Source organism: Amphibalanus amphitrite, unplaced genomic scaffold, assembly GCF_019059575.1.
Source record: "Amphibalanus amphitrite isolate SeventyFive unplaced genomic scaffold, NRLGWU_Aamphi_draft 000180F_arrow, whole genome shotgun sequence".
Lineage (NCBI taxonomy): Eukaryota > Metazoa > Arthropoda > Thecostraca > Balanomorpha > Balanidae > Amphibalanus > Amphibalanus amphitrite.
The window spans coordinates 700,495-721,567 of record NW_024881675.1 but is presented as its reverse complement, the minus strand read 5'-3'; the positions used below and the strand labels follow the sequence as shown (position 1 = coordinate 721,567).

General features: G+C 56.0%; 2 protein-coding genes across 2 annotated transcripts in view; both read left to right on the top strand.

The window, feature by feature from the left end:
• The window catches only part of LOC122384042 (GAS2-like protein pickled eggs), a 72,883-nt gene that overhangs the window by 14,153 nt on the left and 37,657 nt on the right, over positions 1-21,073 (top strand). The gene's annotated exons all lie outside the window — the stretch shown is intronic.
• On the top strand, positions 2,404-6,591 carry LOC122384041 (A disintegrin and metalloproteinase with thrombospondin motifs adt-1-like). Its single transcript, XM_043371008.1, has one exon. The coding sequence runs from the start codon at positions 2,675-2,677 to the stop codon at positions 5,981-5,983; it is 3,309 nt and encodes a 1,102-aa protein (XP_043226943.1). The 5' UTR covers positions 2,404-2,674; the 3' UTR covers positions 5,984-6,591.

Genomic DNA, 21,073 nt, shown 5'->3' with positions numbered 1-21,073 from the left:
CACATTCATACCATTTACCAGGGGCCGAAAATATTGCGACACATGATAAGCCGAGAATCGTCGGTGCTAATACCCACTCACAGCGGTCATTAAGAACGCGGACACTGACGGACAGGGCGCATCCATCATGTGCCACTCACGGAGCTCACGAACTGGGAACGGCACGTCTGTCACGAATCACGGCCAAACGTGCGGCCGGCTAAAGACGCGACTGGCTCGGCGTGACGGTCCGAGCGCCTGCACCGGGTGCCCGACGGATGGGTATGGGAGGATGGGTGTATGACGCAGGTATAGGGTGTAAGGGTCACGGGAAACTCCGATAAATTCCCCTTGCCAGTTGTGCAGAAAATCGCGCATGGCAGACCGCGAATCTACCGAGTGAGTATGTGTGCGGTCGGGCAAGTTAAACGTTCTTGAGGACGGAAGGTTTTTCGTGACGTCAGACGCCCGTGCCTGTGGGAACGTCTCCGTGCTCCCGGAGCCGCGACGCTGACCCTCCGTCGTGGCCCCGGAGAGCGCGCAGTGCCGTGACCTTGTCTCGGCTGGGAGCCAGCGTCGGTGGCGTGCCACCAGGCCGCTTATCACGGGCCCGCCCCGTCCGGCAGCGGCCGTGCATCGTCCCACGCGCTGCACCATTCACACCTGGCGGCCGTGTGCACAGCGGACAAACACTGCAAGAGTGCCTATCGCATGACGCCAGTGCTGATGTTGGTGACCCTTCCGACCCTCGGCGCTCGCCGGAAGGGCGACCGGACGTGGGTCGCGGCCGGCGGGACTTGATTGTGTGCTAGGACAGCTCAAGGTCACACATTGGCGACATTCCTGTACAATGGGGAATGGTCTGTGGATGCATCTCGAGTATGCCGCGGGCGTTCCATGGACCATCGGTGCAGGCAGGCGTCGGCGGACCGCCGGCGGAGCGGCGCAGCGCTGACCTCCGCGCGGCACGCATGCCGACGGCTCCCGCTGGGACGGGAATGGTGCGCCGGTGGGTCACGCGCCTGAATCATTCTCGCTTTCGTGGCGGACCCACGGACGGCCGGGTGGTGGGCGGCGCTCGCTCGGAGCTGAGGGCGGTGCGGCCATCAGTCGGCGCGCGGCCGGCGCTGTTTACCGGCTGTTGTGCGGCCGCCGTCTGGTTTACGACACTGGCCGGCGCCGCCCCCGCCAGGTGTGGTGGTGTGCCGGTGACCCGTGCAGCCCCGCGGCCCCGACCCCGGCCCCCAACCCCGCTCCGACCCGCCCGAACGCCCGCCCGCCCGGCCGGCGCGGTGCGGCGTGGGGTCTATCGCTCGGACACGCCTATCGCTCGATACTGGCGGACCCATTTGCTTTTTTGGTGAAACGGGTGTTTGGATCGCTGGCTTTGGGAACAGGTGTTGAATGGTGTTGTGAAGCTGGACTGGTGTGTAAATTGCCTCTGTAATGTTTGTCACAGTCAACAACGTGCAATGCTGTTTGCATCGAATGTATGATACAGGCATTGCGTGTCCCAGACGGGAAATTTGATCGGCGGTGTCCTATAACACTTTGTTTTGCCATTAATTTAGCCCGTCAATAGACCATTTTAAACAAAAGTCCCGAGTATTTTTGCACCCACTTTGGATACAGTCATCCCTATTTTTATGGCAATTAAAATGTCGATGCGCAGAAACGAATGTTGGCCAACAATAACGGTTTTCAGAGCGATTGATCATTTTTACTTGGGATGTGCTTTCACTGACCGTATTTTCCGGCCGGTTTATCCTCATGACGCACAGTTCCCATGTGCTCAGTGCCACCTCCTGTTTACTATACGGGTGCCGCTGGGTCACGTACGAACTCGGTCACCTGCAGAGCGCTGGGGTCACACGACCGGTGTTCTCCGATCGGCAATACTGTGATCAACGACGTGACTGGTGCTGACCACAGTCATCCATTAAACTCTTACCTCCCGCACCTGCAGTCTGCAGCGCTGCACATCCCGTAATTGATGGTCCGAATCTCGGTCCGCTCGGTCCCACGCCTACCGTCCACCCCGTGCACCGGCCGCTCTTTGGGCAGTGCACCTGACCGCGCACCTGCGGTTGCTTCGTCCCACACCCTCTTTGCCCGGGGCACACCTGGAAGCGGTGGCCGGAGTGACCCAGGAGGAGCCCGGCGCCGGCAGCGCCCTGCGCGGAATGTGGCCGGACGGGTCCGGCCGCGCGCCCGTCCGCATCCCCCCCCCCCCCCACTCGGGGCTATCCTTCAGCTGCGAAATTAGCCGATTGGCGAATGGCGGGCTGGCGGCGCCGCTGGCCGCGCCTCTAACAGTGCCGACGGCCGCGCGAATGGCGGCCGACCCCCGGCCGGGCCAGCCATGCACAACGACCGGCCGGCCCGGCTGTGCACCGGCGGCTGGCGGCCTCACTTTGCGGTACCGGGCCGCCGAGCACCGGGTGCGGTCGCCGCTCGCGCGCATTGCCCTGTTTGCAGTGTGTGCCGAGGCCCGGTGAGGGCCGGTGCGGGTCAGAGTGTTGTCCGTGTGGGGCCAGCTGGGGTTCAGTGGTCGGTTTGTGGAAGCGTTGATTTCTACAGACAGCACCACGGGCCGCGGACGCTGCTTTTGCGCCGCGGGCGGCGCTCGGACGGCAACCACAGACCAGTCGAGAGACACCCGACATGTAGTGGTGCGCGGCATGTGTGCACTGTCATGTGTGTTGCCTCGCTAGTGACTCTCGTGCTGGTGCTCGGCGGCCCGAGTGGCGCCTCTGACCTGCCCGAGCCCTCGCCTTTCGATGGCGCGGACCCACACATTCCATCTACCGCTGCCGACGGCGACAGTCCGCCGGACTCTGAGGCCTTCTACGCCACTCTGCTGTCGTCATCCAGCCAGGAGCCCGACCAGCAGCCTGGCCGGCAGGGCAGGGGACTGGACGAAGACCCTTCCGACGAGGCCCGGCTCTCCTTCGCAGCGCAGGGTAGCTTCTACAACCTGACGTTGCACCGTGCCCCGAACTTCGTCGACCCTGACTTTCTAGTGCTGAAGCGGTATGACAACTACACAACTATCGTCCAGGCCGGCGCGGGTCCGTCGGCACCCTGCTACTACTGGGGAGAAGTTCGCCGAACCGGCGAGCAAAGGCCGGGATGGGCGGCCGTCAGTCTGTGTGGAAGCATGCGTGGGGTGATGCAGGTTGGAAATCAAAGTCTTGTTATCGAGCCTCAGGGCGAACGTCGGGTAACGCGGTCGGCGCCAACTGATAGCGATGGTCAAATCATTGGACCACAGATCCTACGCCTGGTGGCTGGTCCACTTCGGCCTGAAAAGAATACAGAAGGTGACCCGAATGCATGTGGGACAGGAAGCGCTGCTGGTGATGAGGAAGAGCTGAACTGTGATGATGGTGACAGTGCGTGTGCTAGTAAAGTTGATGGTGATATTGATCATATTGGAGAGGAGGACGTCAGTGCTCATGATCCTAAAATGAGGGTACGACGTGAGACCAGAAACCGTCATCCTCTTACTATTGAGCTGGCAGTTTATGTTGACCTACCGCTTCAAAAGCAGATGACGGACCTGTATGGCAAACACACGGACGAGGAGATCACCAACTTTGTCATGGCGATGGTCAATGCCATGGAGCTGCTGTACGACGACTCGTCCTTGGAAAGGAAAATCCGATTCGTGTTGAAGCGACTCGAGCTGCTCAAGACCAACAAGGCTGAGCTGAAGCAGCAGCGCGACATCAATGCCTTTCTGACCAGTTTCTGTCAGTGGCAGCAAGGCCAGAATGTGGCCTCAGACGCGGATCCGCTGCATTGGGATCACGCTGTTCTGCTGACTGGGGTGGATCTCTTTACGGCGGCAGACGCACGCGAGGTAAACCGGCAAGTGGTGGGCTTTGCACCCGTTGGGGGTATGTGTACCGCCGCCAGCAGCTGCACCGTGAACGAGGGCAAGGACTTCGAGTCTGTATACATCGTAGCTCACGAGATCGGCCACAGTCTCGGCATGCATCACGATGGCCAAGGGAACTCGTGTAACGCCGAAGACCACATCATGTCGCCTACTCTCGGCACGGGGAAGAACACCTGGTCAATATGCAGTCGCGACTCTCTGGATCGTTTTGTGGCCACGCGGCAGGCCGACTGTCTGAAGGACTCTAGCTTGGCGGTGGACCTGTCGAACCAGTGGCCGGACACGCTGCCTGGCGAGAGGATCGGCGCCGACCAGCAATGTCGACTCAAGTACGGACCCAGCAGTTCCCGGGCGCGCGAGCAGCCGCTTGCAGAGCTCTGCGTCAACCTGCACTGCAAGTACGACCACCACCGCTGGACCAGCCACCCAGCGCTCGAGGGCACCGCGTGCGGGTATGACAATTGGTGTCGTCGTGGTCAGTGTGTTCGCAGAGATGGCGGAGGTGACTCATCTGCCAAGCGCGACGGAGGCTGGAGTTCGTGGAGCAGCGCGACGCCGTGCGCTAGCTCCTGTCTCCGTGGAGATGACGGCTCGCTCTTTGAAGGCAGTGCAGGGGTACGTGAGCGCTTCAGGCGCTGCAACAGCCCATATCCGCGCAACGGAGGCGCTGAATGTGACGGCAGCGCGCGCCAGTACGAGACGTGCGACGCATCGGCGTTGTGCGCCCGCGCTAGACGACGCTCCGTCAGCGAGTACGCGCACGAGATCTGCCGACAAGCGGCTCGCTCTGATCGGAAGCTCTCTGGGTATGGCGTCAGTCGCGTCACCAGCAATGCCTTCGACGCGTGCAATATCTGGTGCGAGCGGCGCGATTCGGGCCTGGAGCGTCACCGGCAGTCGTTCCCTGACGGTGTGCGCTGCTCTACGCGGCCCGACGCCGGCAGCCGGCCGCAGTTCTGCGTCGGAGGACGCTGTGAGGCGTTCTCCTGCGATGGGCAGTCACTCTTTAGGGTCGGTGATGGCAGCTCGTGCAGCGGCGGTGATCTGGATCGCGCGCCAGTGGATACCCTCACCGCGGTGGAGAACGGGCTGAAGCTGTCGCCAGAAATGAACGTAGTTCAGCGGGACGGCTGGGACGACTGGCGCTCCTACTCTCGGTGCCGCTTCAGCTGCACGTCCCCTGCTAAGGGTCTGGAGCTGGTGCAGCGTCGCTGCCAGCAGTCGCCCTGCCGCGGACTCGACAAGACGGTACGTCACTGCGAGCCACAACGGGACGGCACCGACTGCGTCTCGCTGCGGACGCCCTTCGAGTACGCCACTGCCGTGTGCCAGCGCTACCGGAAGAAGTTGAGCCTGAGCCAGCTGTCGGGGATCGGCCTGCAGCTGTCTGCCTCCGCCGACGACCCGGACCGGCCGTGCACGGTCACTTGCCAGGACCGGGACGCGTCGCTGCGCTTCTATCGGGTCCGCGGCCGTGAGGGATGGTTCCCCTCCGGCATGGACTGCAGCCGCGGTGAGGAGGGACGCACCGCCTTCTGCCTCAGCGGCAAGTGCGTCGACTTCGCTGCTGATGGCACACCACTGCACGACTCCAAGTACGACTACGCATACCTGTTTGAGTCCAGTTTCCGGTTCCACCGCGTGGTACGTGCGCTGCGAAACACCAGCAGACCACGCGGCACCGTGAACCGCGCCTTCATCGAGCGCGTGATCAGCGAGCTGCAGTTGGAGCGCGAAGACGTCGGACCTGCTTCCTCCGCAGCGACCTTGCCGGAGATCATCAGCGTCGACGACATTGACCTGGAGGCTCCGCTGCTGCTGGCACGACTTCCAGCCGACTTCCCCGGCCGCCACGTTCCGGAGCCGGTACCACAGCCGCTGCCGGATCCGCCGGGCAACGCGCTCGGACACGCGTTTGCTCTCGGAGCGCCTAACCGCATGGTGGAGGAAGATGAGCGGCGACCTCCGACAGAGGAGCCGTACACTCCGAAGCAGGAGCCTGTGTGGGAGCCGGTGCCGGACTCCGCGAGCTCCGTGCGCCTGTCGCCGGTGGTGATGGTAGGAGTGGGCGTAGCGGTGATGGCGGCGCTGCTGTGGTAGCCGTCGCAGAAAATCTGTGAGACTCCAGTGATAGTGCGAGGTCGCCAACCTCGCGTGATTCCTAACTGAATCCGGTGATTCGCTGATCGGGGCCGCCTACCGATAATCGGCCACTTTATGATGTTGATTATTGACACGCAGTCACGCGAAATGCTGGGGAAAATGTTTGTCCACGGTCGTGGTATCGTGAACGTGATCTGAAAGAGCCTCGCGTAGCACGGAAGGCCAGATAACAATTCAGTGAAACAGACCGACACAATGAAATTGTGTTCAGCTCCTGCACGCTTGTTCACGCGAGACCCGAGCACGGTCTGGTCCAAAGCACGGCTGCTCTGCATTGAACAAGACTCAACTAAAGGTGTAGGCGTCTTGTTCACGTGCAGCCCCCGTTCGTGTTCCTGGACACTAACAATGCTTGCGATTTCTTCTCATTAGTCATTCCTTCTGTGTAGATATATATGGATCAGGGCAGTTGTGGTTCCCGAGTCCTCTGCCCCTCATTCGTGCAGAGTTCGAACTATGTTTTTGGTTCTCGAGCAGCCGTCTGGATCGGAACGCTGGTCTTGTGTGTTTTGTGACCTATTAATAATACAGAGGGATTTCGTCAGGCGATTGTTTAATTTATTGGGGCTTTCCTGATTTGGGGCGGCCCGCTCTCCGACACAGGGACGAGCTAAAAGTGAAAGTGGATGTTTCCGGTGTTTAAGTCACAATTATCCTACCAATGTAATTCCCCTGGATCTTCTGGCGTTTAAATCGATCGTTAAATTTATTGGCTCCTCAGCGGAGTTGAGGAGCCAATAAATCAGATTTATCCCTTGGGATAAATCTGAGGCGCAGTTTTCGCTTCTATTTTCGGTTTCCCAAGTCCAGCCGTTGTTTTAGAGCGGTTGCGTGGCGAACGTTCCACATTCCTCACTGGTGAGGTGAATTTTACGTCAGCTGTCGGGTGTTATGTCTCGTCGATAAGATAGGGCTGCAGACTGCAGGCATGACATGTATTAAATCAACCACTCTGAGTCCCTGACACGTAGCCGAAGAATTGCAATCGTGCGATCAGGGAACGTGCCACGGTCTCAGCCGCCATCGTCACCACCCCACCTGCTGGCCTTTCATCAGACAGGTGCCTTTCCTGTATCACAACCGACCACAGACTTTGCATGACCGCTTCGGGATGGTTATAGAGTAGCAGCAAAACTGGTCGAGGATTTACCCGTGCTTACCTGCGTGATTTCGTTAGCTCCAAACAGCAGTCCGGTAATTCACCGGTGCGTGACTTGGCCAACGACCATCCTGGACGACCCTGGGCGATGTCAGTATAACCGGCCGGCCTGGAGTCCGCGTCGCCTTGCGTGCCAATGGTTCCCTTCGTACGACCCATGCTGATGTCAGTACGGCTGTTCGCATGTGATCCGTACTAGAATTTACGGGTCGGGATCACATGCAGCGCCAGCGAGAGATCACCCATCGGCACGCTGTGACGAACCGGCGCTCTGTCGCTAACAAAGGATCGATGACAGTTTTTGTGAGCGCCTGTTTTGTGCCATCGGTGGCCCGCTGTTGGCTCCAAAAAGTTCAATACCGGCGCACCCGTATCGGGCTATCTCAGGAGCTTAGTTAAATCCTGCTGGATGACGTATTTGGTATGGCCGCCCTTCTGGGCCGCTATCGAGTATCGTGGGCCGACTATCGCGCCATCGCCGGCACATTTTACAGCCGCGGCCTATCAAACGCCGGCCACATAACTCGCGCCGGGCCCGCGCGATTGTTTTCCCCTGGCGTGACGGCGCGTTTGGCGGCCGGTCCGGGTGGGCTGAGGGGCTGTCCGGCCGGCTGGACCCGGCTGCTCAGAGGGCTGGCGGTGCCCCGGGTCACCGTTGGCCGTGGCCGTGGCGGTCCGACCTCGCTGTACCGTGGGAGCACTGCTCTCGGTCCAGGTCACGGTGCGGCCGCCGCCGCCGGGCAGAGGCCGGCCGGGAGCGAGCCCCGCCCGAGCGCCGCGCGGGCGCCGACCCAGCTAATGGCAGAGCGGCCCCGCCTCGGCCGCCCCTGCCGCCGCCCCCGCCCACACCCGTGCGGAAGCGACTGGCCGACCGACCAAACGGCTGGCGCGGCCGAACTAAATGGAGCTGCTAAATCGCTGCATTTTAAAATGAACCTAGGCTGTACGAGCTTTTGTATTTTTGTTAGGTGTGCTTACTTTTTAGCGCGATGCGTGATAAGCATCATACTTGCCACAGAACACAAGGTTTGACTCAATAAAAATATGTTGATATGACCACGTCACATCATCATATCATGTCATGTTTTGCTATCAACATAAATAACGCACAAGAGGTGCCTGCATTTATTTAGGTGTGCTTCGTCCGCTATATTTGCCATACGTATGCCGCCTTCTGCCATAGTGCATCTCTAACACCGTCACGTTGACTCATTACTCATGCCACCAGTGACTGGCCAGCGCCTTGACTCAGCCCGCTAGTGTCAATGTCAGCGGTACACAGGTGTGACCCGCCGCGCGCAGCTGTGACGCTCCTGTTACCGTGCTGGTCGATCCGGGCTGAGTAACACTTCAAACACACACTACACGTTCAGTGTATACGAAGGTATACGTTATGCTGGTGTAAAGCATCCTTCTGCGCCGTCAGAAGCAGAGAGGTGGTTATAACGTCGCATCTCTAGTCGAAATGGCTCTCTTCTCGCAGGAGTGGGGAGGAAAACTCCGTTCGTATAGGTGCACCCCGAGTACTGAGTGCCGCCCGGTGGCTGCGGCAGCCTCCGATGTGTACCTTGTGTGCAGACATGTGCTTGGATCCGAGAGCTGGATCTATGATCTCAGTGGATCTCTCGACAAAATAGAGGGGTTGGATCTATGATCCGAGTGGATCTCTCGACAAAATTCAGGGGTTGGATCTATGATCCGAATGGATCTCTCGACAAAATTTAGGGGTCGGATCTATGATCTCTGTGGATCCAGCGGGCAAAAATTTGTGGAGGACCTATGATCTGTATGGATCTCACGACAACATGTAGCCAATGAAACCCTTATCCTACATAATTGTACACCTTACAGTGCAATACAATTGAGGATTATCACTTGTGGACATGGTTATTGGTTAAGACCACTTGTAATCATTAGGTATCATCATTAAATTTGAATTTAAATAAACAACATTTGCTACTTTTTGTGACCAATTGTAACTTTTTCATGACAGCACTGATGACAATCTTATCAACAAGCTACAGCCACTTAAATTCAATGAACAAACAGTACAGACAGATGCAGTGGCAGCAGGGCACTGCAGATTTTCATTTTGGTCCCATTCTTTCCATGCAACGCCAGTAGGGCTATATGTTAAAATGCCAAAATCTATGGGGGGCACTGTACCCTGGTGCCACCCCCCCCCCTGTTCTGCCACCTATGGACAGATGTTAGGAAATCAAACCTGGAAGCCAAATAGGTCAGTTTTGTTAAAAATAATCCAGCAATCCACTTCTGCCAGGTTTAACTCACCTGATGAAATCCCAATCCAGAATGTTCGTATGAGCTATCAGCTATTAGTATGTGCAACACAATTTCGATTTAGTAAGAATAGCAACCAACCTCTAATACTTTCCTAATAAAATTACAAGTTCAAAAATGGCACCAACTTCTTCAGATTACCTACTTTTGGCAACGGCCACGTGTGGTGCCATGCTGTGCTTTTGTTATGAGAGAGCGGGAGTGTCTAAAAAGCAGACGAGATTAGCAGACGAGCCCATGCTCAGTAACTACTGGACTGATTTTGATAATTCTTTCATCATTCAATAGCAGGGAACTTATATAGGTGCCGTTTTTCGTTTTTTGGCGATTGGTTCACTCTGACTGGACCAATCGGACCAAAATGGTCCAGAACCATACACCCCCTTAAAAGCAGACGAGCCCATGCTCCGAAACTACTGAATCGATTTCGATGAAACCTTCACCATTAGACGCGCCGTGGTCTGAAACGGTGCCGTTTTTTATAATTTTCTGATTGGTCCACCCTAAGTGGTCCAAATCGGTCCAAAACCCCTAAAATCTGTTGCAGACGAGCCCATGCTCCGAAACTACTGGACCGATTTCGATGAAACCTTCACCATTAGACGCGCCGTAGTCTGAAACGGTGCCGTTTTTGATAATTTGTTGATTGGTCCACCCTAAGTGGTCCAAATCGGTCCAAAACCGCTAAAATCTGTTGCAGACGAGCCCATGCTCCAAAACTACTGGACCGATTTCGATGAAACCTTCACCATTAGACGCGCCGTGGTCTGAAACGGTGCCGTTTTTGATAATTGTTTGATTGGTTCACCCTAAGTGGTCCAAATCGGTCCAAAACCGCTAAAATCTGTTGCAGACGAGCCCATGCTCCGAAACTACTGGACCGATTTCGATAAAACCTTCAACATTAGACGCGCCGTGGTCTGAAACGGTGCCGTTTTTGATAATTTTTTGATTGGTCCACCCTAAGTGGTCCAAATCGGTCCAAAACCGCTAAAATCTGTTGCAGACGAGCCCATGCTCCGAAACTACTGGACCGATTTCGATGAAACTTTCACCATTAGACGCGCCGTAGTCTGAAACGGTGCCGTTTATGATAATTTGTTGATTGGTCCACCCTAAGTGGTCCAAATCGGTCCAAAACCCCTAAAATCTGTTGCAGACGAGCCCATGCTCCGGACCTACTGGACCGATTTCGATGAAACCTTCACCATTAGACGCGCCGTGGTCTGGAACGGTGCCGTTTATGATAATTTTTTGATTGGTCCACCCTAAGTGGTCCAAATCGGTCCAAAACCGCTAAAATCTGTTGCAGACGAGCCCATGCTCCGAAACTACTGGACCGATTTCAATGAAACATTCACCATTCGACGCACCGTGGTCTGAAACGGTGCCGTTTTTGATAATTTTTTGGTTGGTCTACCCTAAGTGTTCCAAATCGGTCCAAAACCGCTAAAATCTGTTGCAGACGAGCCCATGCTCCGAAACTACTGAATCGATTTCGATGAAACCTTCACCATTAGACGCGCCGTGGTCTGAAACGGTGCCGTTTTTTATAATTTTCTGATTGGTCCACCCTAAGTGGTCCAAATCGGTCCAAAACCCCTAAAATCTGTTGCAGACGAGCCCATGCTCCGAAACTACTGGACCGATTTCGATGAAACCTTCACCATTAGACGCGCCGTAGTCTGAAACGGTGCCGTTTTTGATAATTTGTTGATTGGTCCACCCTAAGTGGTCCAAATCGGTCCAAAACCGCTAAAATCTGTTGCAGACGAGCCCATGCTCCAAAACTACTGGACCGATTTCGATGAAACCTTCACCATTAGACGCGCCGTGGTCTGAAACGGTGCCGTTTTTGATAATTGTTTGATTGGTTCACCCTAAGTGGTCCAAATCGGTCCAAAACCGCTAAAATCTGTTGCAGACGAGCCCATGCTCCGAAACTACTGGACCGATTTCGATAAAGCCTTCAACATTAGACGCGCCGTGGTCTGAAACGGTGCCGTTTTTGATAATTTTTTGATTGGTCCACCCTAAGTGGTCCAAATCGGTCCAAAACCGCTAAAATCTGTTGCAGACGAGCCCATGCTCCGAAACTACTGGACCGATTTCGATGAAACTTTCACCATTAGACGCGCCGTAGTCTGAAACGGTGCCGTTTATGATAATTTGTTGATTGGTCCACCCTAAGTGGTCCAAATCGGTCCAAAACCCCTAAAATCTGTTGCAGACGAGCCCATGCTCCGGACCTACTGGACCGATTTCGATGAAACCTTCACCATTAGACGCGCCGTGGTCTGGAACGGTGCCGTTTATGATAATTTTTTGATTGGTCCACCCTAAGTGGTCCAAATCGGTCCAAAACCCCTAAAATCTGTTGCAGACGAGCCCATGCTCCGAAACTACTGGACCGATTTCGATGAAACATTCACCATTCGACGCACCGTGGTCTGAAACGGTGCCGTTTTTGATAATTTTTTGGTTGGTCTACCCTAAGTGGTCCAAATCGGTCCAAAACCGCTAAAATCTGTTGCAGACGAGCCCATGCTCCGAAACTGCTGGACCGATTTCGATGAAACCTTCACCATTAGACGCACCGTGGTCTGAAACGGTGCCGTTTATGATAATTTTTTGATTGGTCCACCCTAAGTAGTAAGTGGTCCAAATCGGTCCAAAACCGCTAAAATCTGTTGCAGACGAGCCCATGCTCCGAAACTACTGGACCAATTTCGATGAAACCTTCACCATTAGACGCGCCGTGGTCTGAAACGGTGCTGTATATAATAATTTTTTGATTGGTCCACCCTAAGTGGTCCAAATCGGTCCAAAATGCCTATAACCCGTTTGTACTTTGTCAGAGTCCGGATAGATTTCTGCAGCACAGAGGTGCCCCAAACCCATTGTCATGCATTTTGCTTTCCAAACTAGAGCAAAAATGCATGCTAATTGGGCCTGGGGCACCTCCGCGCTGCGGAAACCAGCTCATCGGTTGACTACGTGAAAACGTATTTTTGGGCTGTACTTGAACCGATTTGGACCACTTAGGGTGCCGGTGGACCAATAAAAAAAAAATTATCCAAAAGCGGCACCGTTACAGACCACAGCGCGTCGAATGGTGAATGTTTCATCCAAATCGGTCCAGTAGTTTCGGAGCATGGGCTCGTCGCAACAGATTTTAGGGGTTTTGGACCGATTTGGACCACTTAGGGTGGACCAATCAAACAATTATCAAAAACGGCACCGTTCTAGACCACGGCGCGTCTAATGGTGAAGGTTTAATCGAAATCGGTCCAGTAGTTTCGGAGCATGGGCTCGTCTGCAACAGATTTTAGCGGTTTTGGACCGATTTGGACCACTTAGGGTGGACCAATCAAAAAATTATCAAAAACGGCACCGTTTGAGACCACGGCGCGTCTAATGGTGAAGGTTTCATCGAAATCGGTCCAGTAGTTTCGGAGCATGGGCTCGTCTGCAACAGATTTTAGCGGTTTTGGACCGATTTGGACCACTTAGGGTGGACCAATAAAAAAATTATCAAAAACGGCACCGTTTCAGACCACGGCGCGTTCAATGGTGAAGGTTTCATCGAAATCGGTCCAGTAGTTTCGGAGCATGGGCTCGTCTGCAACAGATTTTTGGGGTTTTGGACCGATTTGGACCACTTAGGGTCGACCAATCAAAAAATTATCAAAAACGGCACCGTTTCAGACCACGGCGCGTCTAATGGTGAAAGTTTCATCGGAATCGGTCCAGTAGTTTCGGAGCATGGGCTCGTCTGCAACAGATTTTAGCGGTTTTGGACCGATTTGGACCACTTAGGGTGGACCAATCAAAAAATTATCAAAAACGGCACCGTATCAGACCACGGTGCGTCTAATGGTGAAGGTTTCATCGAAATCGGTCGAGTAGTTTCGGAGCATGGGCTCGTCTGCTTTTAAGGGGGTGTATGGTTCTGGACCATTTTGGTCCGATTGGTCCAGTCAGAGTGAACCAATCGCCAAAAAACGAAAAAGGGCACCTATATAAGTTCCCTGCTATTGAATGGTGAAAGAATTATCAAAATCGGTCCAGTAGTTACTGAGCATGGGCTCGTCTGCTAATCTCGTCTGCTTTTTAGACACTCCCCCTGAGAGAGCCTCCCAAAAAGGCAAACGAAATTCACAGCTCACGTTTTGGTAATGCGGTTTTATTACGTCATTATCGTGTGACCAATTAAAAATCTTAATTTGACCAAAACCGTAATGATTCAAAAAGATTCCCCGTAATAGGCCATTTAAACTAATGACGTAAGATATTGTTATTCTTTTGAAAAGTGAATAAAATAAAGATGCAAGGCGCACACCGCTCAGGGCCTCATGTAAAACCATTTCAGCTTACGCTTACGTCATTAAATTCAACGCTACAAAGATGATATTCACAAACAATCGTATCGTAAAATTATGTGAGGCAGATAGAATGAAATTCTTCAAAAAAACTCCATGGACTTTTGAATTTCCAGTTTGTTTTTTTATTTATTCTCATTATACTCGAAGGTAGAACGCCTAGCTCATTTGTTATTTGAAATGACGTCACGAGTTCTATTTAGATACTGAATAATCATTTTACGGTAAATATCCAAGGCCATTATCCCATCGCTTCCGCAGGCTGTTGAATATTTTTATACTTTTGTTTATATCTCAGTTTATTTTATCAAATATTTCTTTCAATAGATTGAATTACCTTTACCTAACCAAGCCACATGTGTCAGTATCATCTTTTATTGTTTACAATCAATTGTGGTAGCTGGAAACTGGAAAGCCTCATGGTTGTCTAATGCAAGATTGTCTTTTCAATATCATTATGTAGATTCTAACATGAATTGTGATGTGGTAGGTACCTAGTTATGTATTGTTCATTAGTCATTACTTTGACTTACCTCTATGTTAATTGTTAATGCAACCTTTTCTGTTGGTATGTGAACTGTGAACAATCTTCATGTCACTCAATTCTCTCAAGTTGTGACCGTCATGAGCCTCCTTTATTTTGTATTCTGTATAATGTAACTGGATGCCTTTACTAATATGGCCTTTGTATAAGATTGTTTGTTTCTAACCATACTTTGGTATTCATAACTTCTTATGAAAGAAAGTTGTTAACATTTTGAGCACCTATGAGCTAGGTATGATCCCAATGGATCTCACGACAAAATTGGGGAGCCAGATCTATGATCCGGGTGGATCTAGCGACAAAATTGAAGGGTCAGATCTATGATCCCAGTAGATCTCTCGACAAAATTAAGGGGTTGGATCTATGATCTGAATGGATCTCGGATCGGGATCCATGGGATCGGATCTCAGATCCATTTTTCCGGATCCAAGCACATGTCTGCTTGTGTGTACCCTGCAGCACCGTTAGGGGTGCCGCTCGGTCTGCGGTACTCACATCCGGCGGTGACACGGCCCGCCCATCTGCCGGTGTCGGTGCGAGCCGCACCGGTTTGTCGACCGACCGTGCCCGCTGGAGGTCACCCGCCGCCGGCCCGGGGCGGTCACTTCCGGTGATGACGCGTCATTTAGTGTTTCTGTGTGCCATTGCGGACGCCACTGCTAACTGCACTGGCACCGTTGTATGGTGTATACGTTTAAAATGCACCACGGCGGACCCAATCTCTGGCCGTGACCCGTGAACGGTGCAGTGCAATCCCCTGCACTGCGCCTATTCCGTCCAGTCCGCCGCGCCACTGCGGCAGGCTGAACAAGCGCATCGGTCGACTACATTCCTTCCGACTGCGACAGGCATTTTGTTTACGGGGCAGCCTAACTGGCCGGCGATCCTGGTGTCCTGGTTACGCGAATTCCGCCATTCCTTCAGCTAGTCTGACCGACTGGCAAACAAGACTGACAATCGGTCAGTCCTCCGAGCTTCCCGGGTAGCTTGAAGCCAGACCTCCAGAGTTCCGACTCCGGCGATTCTGTTCTTGACGCTCCTCAGCATCACGTGCGGCCACTCCCAGTCTGAGCGGCGGCGATCCGCGCTCGATCTCTTCCCGGGGCGGCGCCACCGCCGGTGACCGCCGCCCTGTTCAGTCCGATGACGCGGAACTCGCTAAGGTCACAGGTAATTGTGGCAGATTGCGATCAGCGACCGCGGGCTCACTACCGCGCGCCGCGCTCCCGTCTTTGCGGGGGCCAGCAGCGCAGGCTTTGCAGCTCGTCTGCTTAATCTCTGGTGGGATTATAGTGCGTGTTTGTCTCCGCGTGTGTGCGGTGCATCCGTGTGGTCTGTGTTTAGGAGGGACTGTGTGTGCCGTATGCGGCAGGGGTGTGTTTTCCGCATCGTTTTTGCGGATAAAATGCGTAACGCCCGTTTCATCGCAGTCCCATTTGTATTCAAGGTTCGCACTGGTCGGGATGGGAGTATAATGAGCTCGGCGGCGCTGGCGGCGAGTGCGCAGCGTCACGTTTGTAGTCGGGCCACTCGGCGGCAGCGCCCGGCGCGGAAGGCTACTGGGCGACCTTCGTGCTGCCGCCCGGCGGGCCGTGCCGGCGCCGGCCGCCGCCCCGGCGTGTCTTGCACCAATTAAATCTGCGATGGTCGGGGTGGGGCTCACTGGCATGCACCCGCACCCATATCGCGGGATTCTTCCTCGTCTGGACGGCCTCAGCGCCTTGGCAACATGCCGTGGACGAGTACCTCACGTGCGTCGGCTCTGGAATCTGTCAGCTTTGATGAGCTCTCGGTGGTTTGTTCCTCGATGCTCGGGAACTGGTTTGACAAGGCTGTCAATCACGCTTGGCTCCGAGAGAGGACACGGAGGCGACGCGCCGACGCTGACAAATTCGTCCGTCCGTGCTGCATAAATTCTCGTCGCGGCTCTGCTCTGATTGGCACCCATGTTGACACGTCGTGTTACGCGGTTACAAGGCATCGGACCCGGCCCGGCGACAGGCGGACTCGGGCGTCTGTGCTGCGGGTTCCCAGAAATGGCGATACATACACGGATACATAGATCAGGCATGCCTTGTGTTGCAGTGCTGCGATCCTTCTGTCAGCGTGGAACACGTCGCCGGTCCGACCACTTCATGTCCCTGCGACTGTTGGTTCCCTTCGGAATTCCGGATTATTGTATAGATAGAGCTGCTGTGTGTCCAAACTGCAGCCGGACTCGGCACAATGCCGTGCAACACAATGCAACACAAAGCCTTGGGACCGCTCAGTGAAACGCATTATTGATTCGTCACCGTTCCACTTGTCGCGCGTGTGTCAGAGAGAAGTGGAATGCTAGCCAGCTGGGAACGCGCTCCCCGCTGCGCGCTGGTGCCGAGCGCGTCTCGTGGGCTCACAGTCTAAATCCGCGGTAGCCCCGGGCGCCGTTCGCCTACTCCCGGACCGGCCTGCGCGGCGCTGCACCCCAAATCCGAGCTGCAGTGGACGGCCGGGGGCGGCACGGTGGCTCCCGGGGCTATGCACAGTCCACATACGCCGCCGCCGCCGCCGCCGCCGCCGCCGCCGCCGCCGCCGCCGCCGCGGGCCCCGCACACTCCACATGGCAGCCGGCGGCGGCGGCGGCGGCGGCGGCCACTCTCGCCGACCGAGTTTGGTTGCCGTCGAGTGCGACGACTCCACACAGCGTGAGGCTCCCACGGTCCGCTCCGAGCTGGCCCGCCCCCGCCCTTACCGCCCCCGCCCCAGCCATCGCCGGCTGCCATGTTTTGGCTGTATGCCTCCATAGTATTGAAAGGCCCTTTACATGCCTGGCTCACTGTTAGTCACGAGTGGGCATCTTCAAGTCATCACCAATCGCATGACTTCGGTATTTTATCCCAGAGGCGCTGACAGGCTCGTCCGATGTGGATCCGCGCGCGGTGCGGGTGGCTGGACCGTGGCCGGCTCGGCCGAGTCCGTGACGCGCCGTGACGTCTCCGTGATCGTCCGTGACGTGCCGGCGGTCGTCAGCCGCCCGTCGCGGCGAGCGGGCCGGCGGGAACGAGCGGCACCTGTCCGGACCCGGGCGCTGTAACGCAGACGGTGCGGGAGTGGCACCGCTATACTGTCCGCACATGCACAAGACAGCTCGCGAAGTCGCCAGCTCTGTCTCTAGGAAGTCTCTAAATAGGAATGTCTCTAGGAAGGAGCAAGGACAGTGGACAGGATGCTCGTTGTTCTAGTAAACAATACCCGACGACCGTAAAAGTTCATCAAGGTTGGCCTGCTTAATGTGCGGACGGCTGTGGACGTGGAGTCGGATACGCGAATTCGAGTGGGCGGGGCTGGGCGCGGGGCGGTGGCCCGCTGGGCTCCCCGCAGCTCGGGAAGTACGCTAATTGGAGGCTGTTATCGACTACCGCTGGCCCGGGGCTCGCGCCCGAGGTCTGTATACTAAATGAACCTGGCCGGAAAGCTTTGGACCGAGCGGGGCTGGGCTCACTCGGCGGCTCCCCGCCGCGGCACCCCGGGACGGATTGTTTTCCACGCGGCTCGAATGCTGGAATGGCGGCGCCCGGCCGGAATAATGCTCGCCGGTTAGGCAAGGCCGGCCCAACCGGAGAGCATTATTCATCGACGCGACCCGGGGGCGCGGCGACGGGAGGTAACCCTTCCATACCTCTCGCGCTCCTCGCCTCTCGTTGCTCGCCGCCCCCGCCCCCGCCGCCGCCGCCGCCCCGGCCGCACGTGACTGGCCCGCCCACAGGCTTCGTTCGGTTCGGACGCCGTCGTTTTTTGCCGAGCTCGTTGTGAGACGCAATTTGCCCTGGCTGCTTTGTCGGCGCCGGCTGGTTGTCGGAATTGCCTAGACCTATATCACGGGGAGTCAAGGGGAGCAACTCGCTGCTCTTTCGGTATTACTGGAACCTGCCGGGGCACAAGTTAATTGCTCTAATTCTTTCTCCCCCTGACCGTGCGCGCATTTATTAGCACACCTGCACCCACCTTCCCACGCGGTCAGCCACCCACAGAATCGAGCGCGCCGCGCATTGAGTCAACGACAGTCCACTTCGGATGCAAATGACGCGGTCGGTTTGAGGGCAGTACTGGCCGCCGGGTGGAAAGTGTCCCATGTCGCACGGCGTTTCCACGGGCCCAGTGGCGTGTCGTACCGCGCCGCTGCAGCCGGCCGGCCCGGCGCGCCGCCGCGGGCACCGCCGCCGGGCACGCTCTCGTTTTCGGCACTGCCGGACCAGCCGCGGGCGATCCCAGACCACGGCGACATGGCACATACGCGGCCTCGTTTCGGCGCCCAACTGTGTCAATGGCAGGCGTCGCACGGGCGTTTTCGCTGCGTTTCGTTCATCATCACTCACCGGATTGAGGCTGGCGCTGCGACGCAATGATGATGACCATGATGATGGTGCTGGCGACATTAGAGGGTAGGGCTATGGCAGTGACCGTCGGTGGCTGACGCCGCGTTATGTTGGCCGAAACGGCTGCTGCACCGCCAGATAAACGTCGATCAATACATATATCGGCCAACCGGATGGCACGATTAAAGGAATGTGAGCACCGCTGGGTGACGTTAAACCATACCCGTCACGGACAGCGTCACAGTGGACGTCATGGCGAGCGTCACGGCCGGCGGCAGCTGACCGGGTGACGCTGTGATAGCGGCGGTACCGTAATGTGACGCCGCCTCTCCCGTCTCCGCGGCTGGGCCGAAATTGGACACCGTTGTCTGTGACGACCGGAGCTGCGCTGATGATCGGCGGCGGGCGGGGGCGGGGGCGGCCACCGACCCCGGCCGCTCCATTTGAGGTGGCAGTCGCACCAATCATCGGGCGGCAGATAGCGGCGCGTGTGACGCCTGTGCCGAGATCAGACGGAACGAGGCCAAGAGGCGTCACAGCGCCTCACGGGAGGGGCACCGTGTGGGCGAGGCCCGGCGCCGCGCCGCCGCCTGTCACTGCGCCACGATCGTGTATGGTGCGCCGTCAACGCCGCCGTCACGGCGCGCCGTTAACGGTGACGGCCGCGCCAGATCGCGCCTTGTGCGGCTCTGCGTCGGATCGCGCGGCCAGGTTTTCTTCTGACCCGGACTGCTTTGGCCTGTCTCGGTTTAAGATCAGACCAGACGAGGCTGAGTCATAAATGTGACACAGAGCACAGAGAACCATAGAAAGTGCGTCGCTGTGGTGTCGCAACTCGCAATGAGGCCCAGTCTGATGATCTGATGTCTGCGTGCGGAGGCAGTTACGATGCTCTCCACAGAAGTTGTACTCCGCAGTCTCTGGTATGCCGGGCAGACGCCGATACCTGCTGATCAGCTCAATATGGTCCGACAGCGCTCTATCAGGACCACCATCGAGCTGTTCTTAGCCGTCAGTGCGGCGCTGTGCATCGCGATTTTATTAGCATACGGTCATGTCGCATGCCATACCTCGATCCATACACTCGTAGCTACCGCGGGGCTATGATCAAAATTCGAATGGTCAGTGTGTGGTCACTCATGGCATGGCTGGCACAGCTAAGCTATCTTTCGGTGATGACTGGCGTATGGCTCGTCCTTGTTGGTGCTCGCGCTGCCATTAGACGTATAAACCACTATCGCTCTCGAGTCGCGCAGGACAGTGCCTCAGATTACTGTCGAGTGCTTCCGAGCGCCGCTGTAGGACTTTTCATTTCACCGAAATGGCCTGATGGCGTGTGGAGAAACTGCGCTTGGCAGGGCTGACGCACTCAGATACTGTCCCTGGCAGACGGTCCGATGGAAGGGCGGATCATACTCACGAAGCTTATTCGTTGAATTTGTGGATCGCTGGGTTTTTGATGAAGTGTTTATTATTACTCGTATAGCTGGCTCAACTTTCTGTTCACCCAGACGATTCTTATATAACGGCTCTTGGCTTACGTAATGCAGTTGAAAGGAACACTTTTTAGTCTCTCTTATTGCGCTTTATGAGACCGACTCGAGGCGCGCTCGTGAGAGCCACACACGCACTATGGTGGAGAAGCGTGACGAATTTGGCGCACACGCGTCTGACAGCGGCACCTTATGGCGCTAATGGACTCAATTAGAAGCGTTACGGAGCCGCCGGCGTCGTCGCTGCCTGCATTACCGTCACTTCAGCGGGCTTCGCTTTCTTTTCTCCGCCGTCGAACCTGATTCATAGCAGACGTCTTTATGTTGTTCAAAGCACTGCCGAAGCATGCCATATCCTGAGCAGCTTGTGTCCTATCCTATCGACTCTGTTCTGATTCTCGAGAAAAGTAAAATTGGTGTCGCCGTTTAGCGGTGAGCATCAATTATTTGTGGCCGCCACGGAATACTTTCATAAAGCAGTGGATGACACAGAAACCTGTCGGCTGGAACGGCGCCGGCTGTCTCAGGGGCGGCGCGATGGCGTGAGAACCGGCCGGAGCTCAACTCACTTTCTGCGGCGCCGCGCGGGTCGGCCACCAGCCGTGGGAGGCGGCCGTGGAAGATCGAGACCGGCCGGCCACTCCACCGGCGGACACATGAAAGGCGGCGGCTTTACGAGCACTGCACTGAGCCGAGCGGGGTGACTGGACCGATCGGTACTCGGGCGTCCCTCCCGACCTGACTCAGCGGAGGTTTGCGTTCAGCGAAGCCCGTTCAATGGTCCGCCGTGACC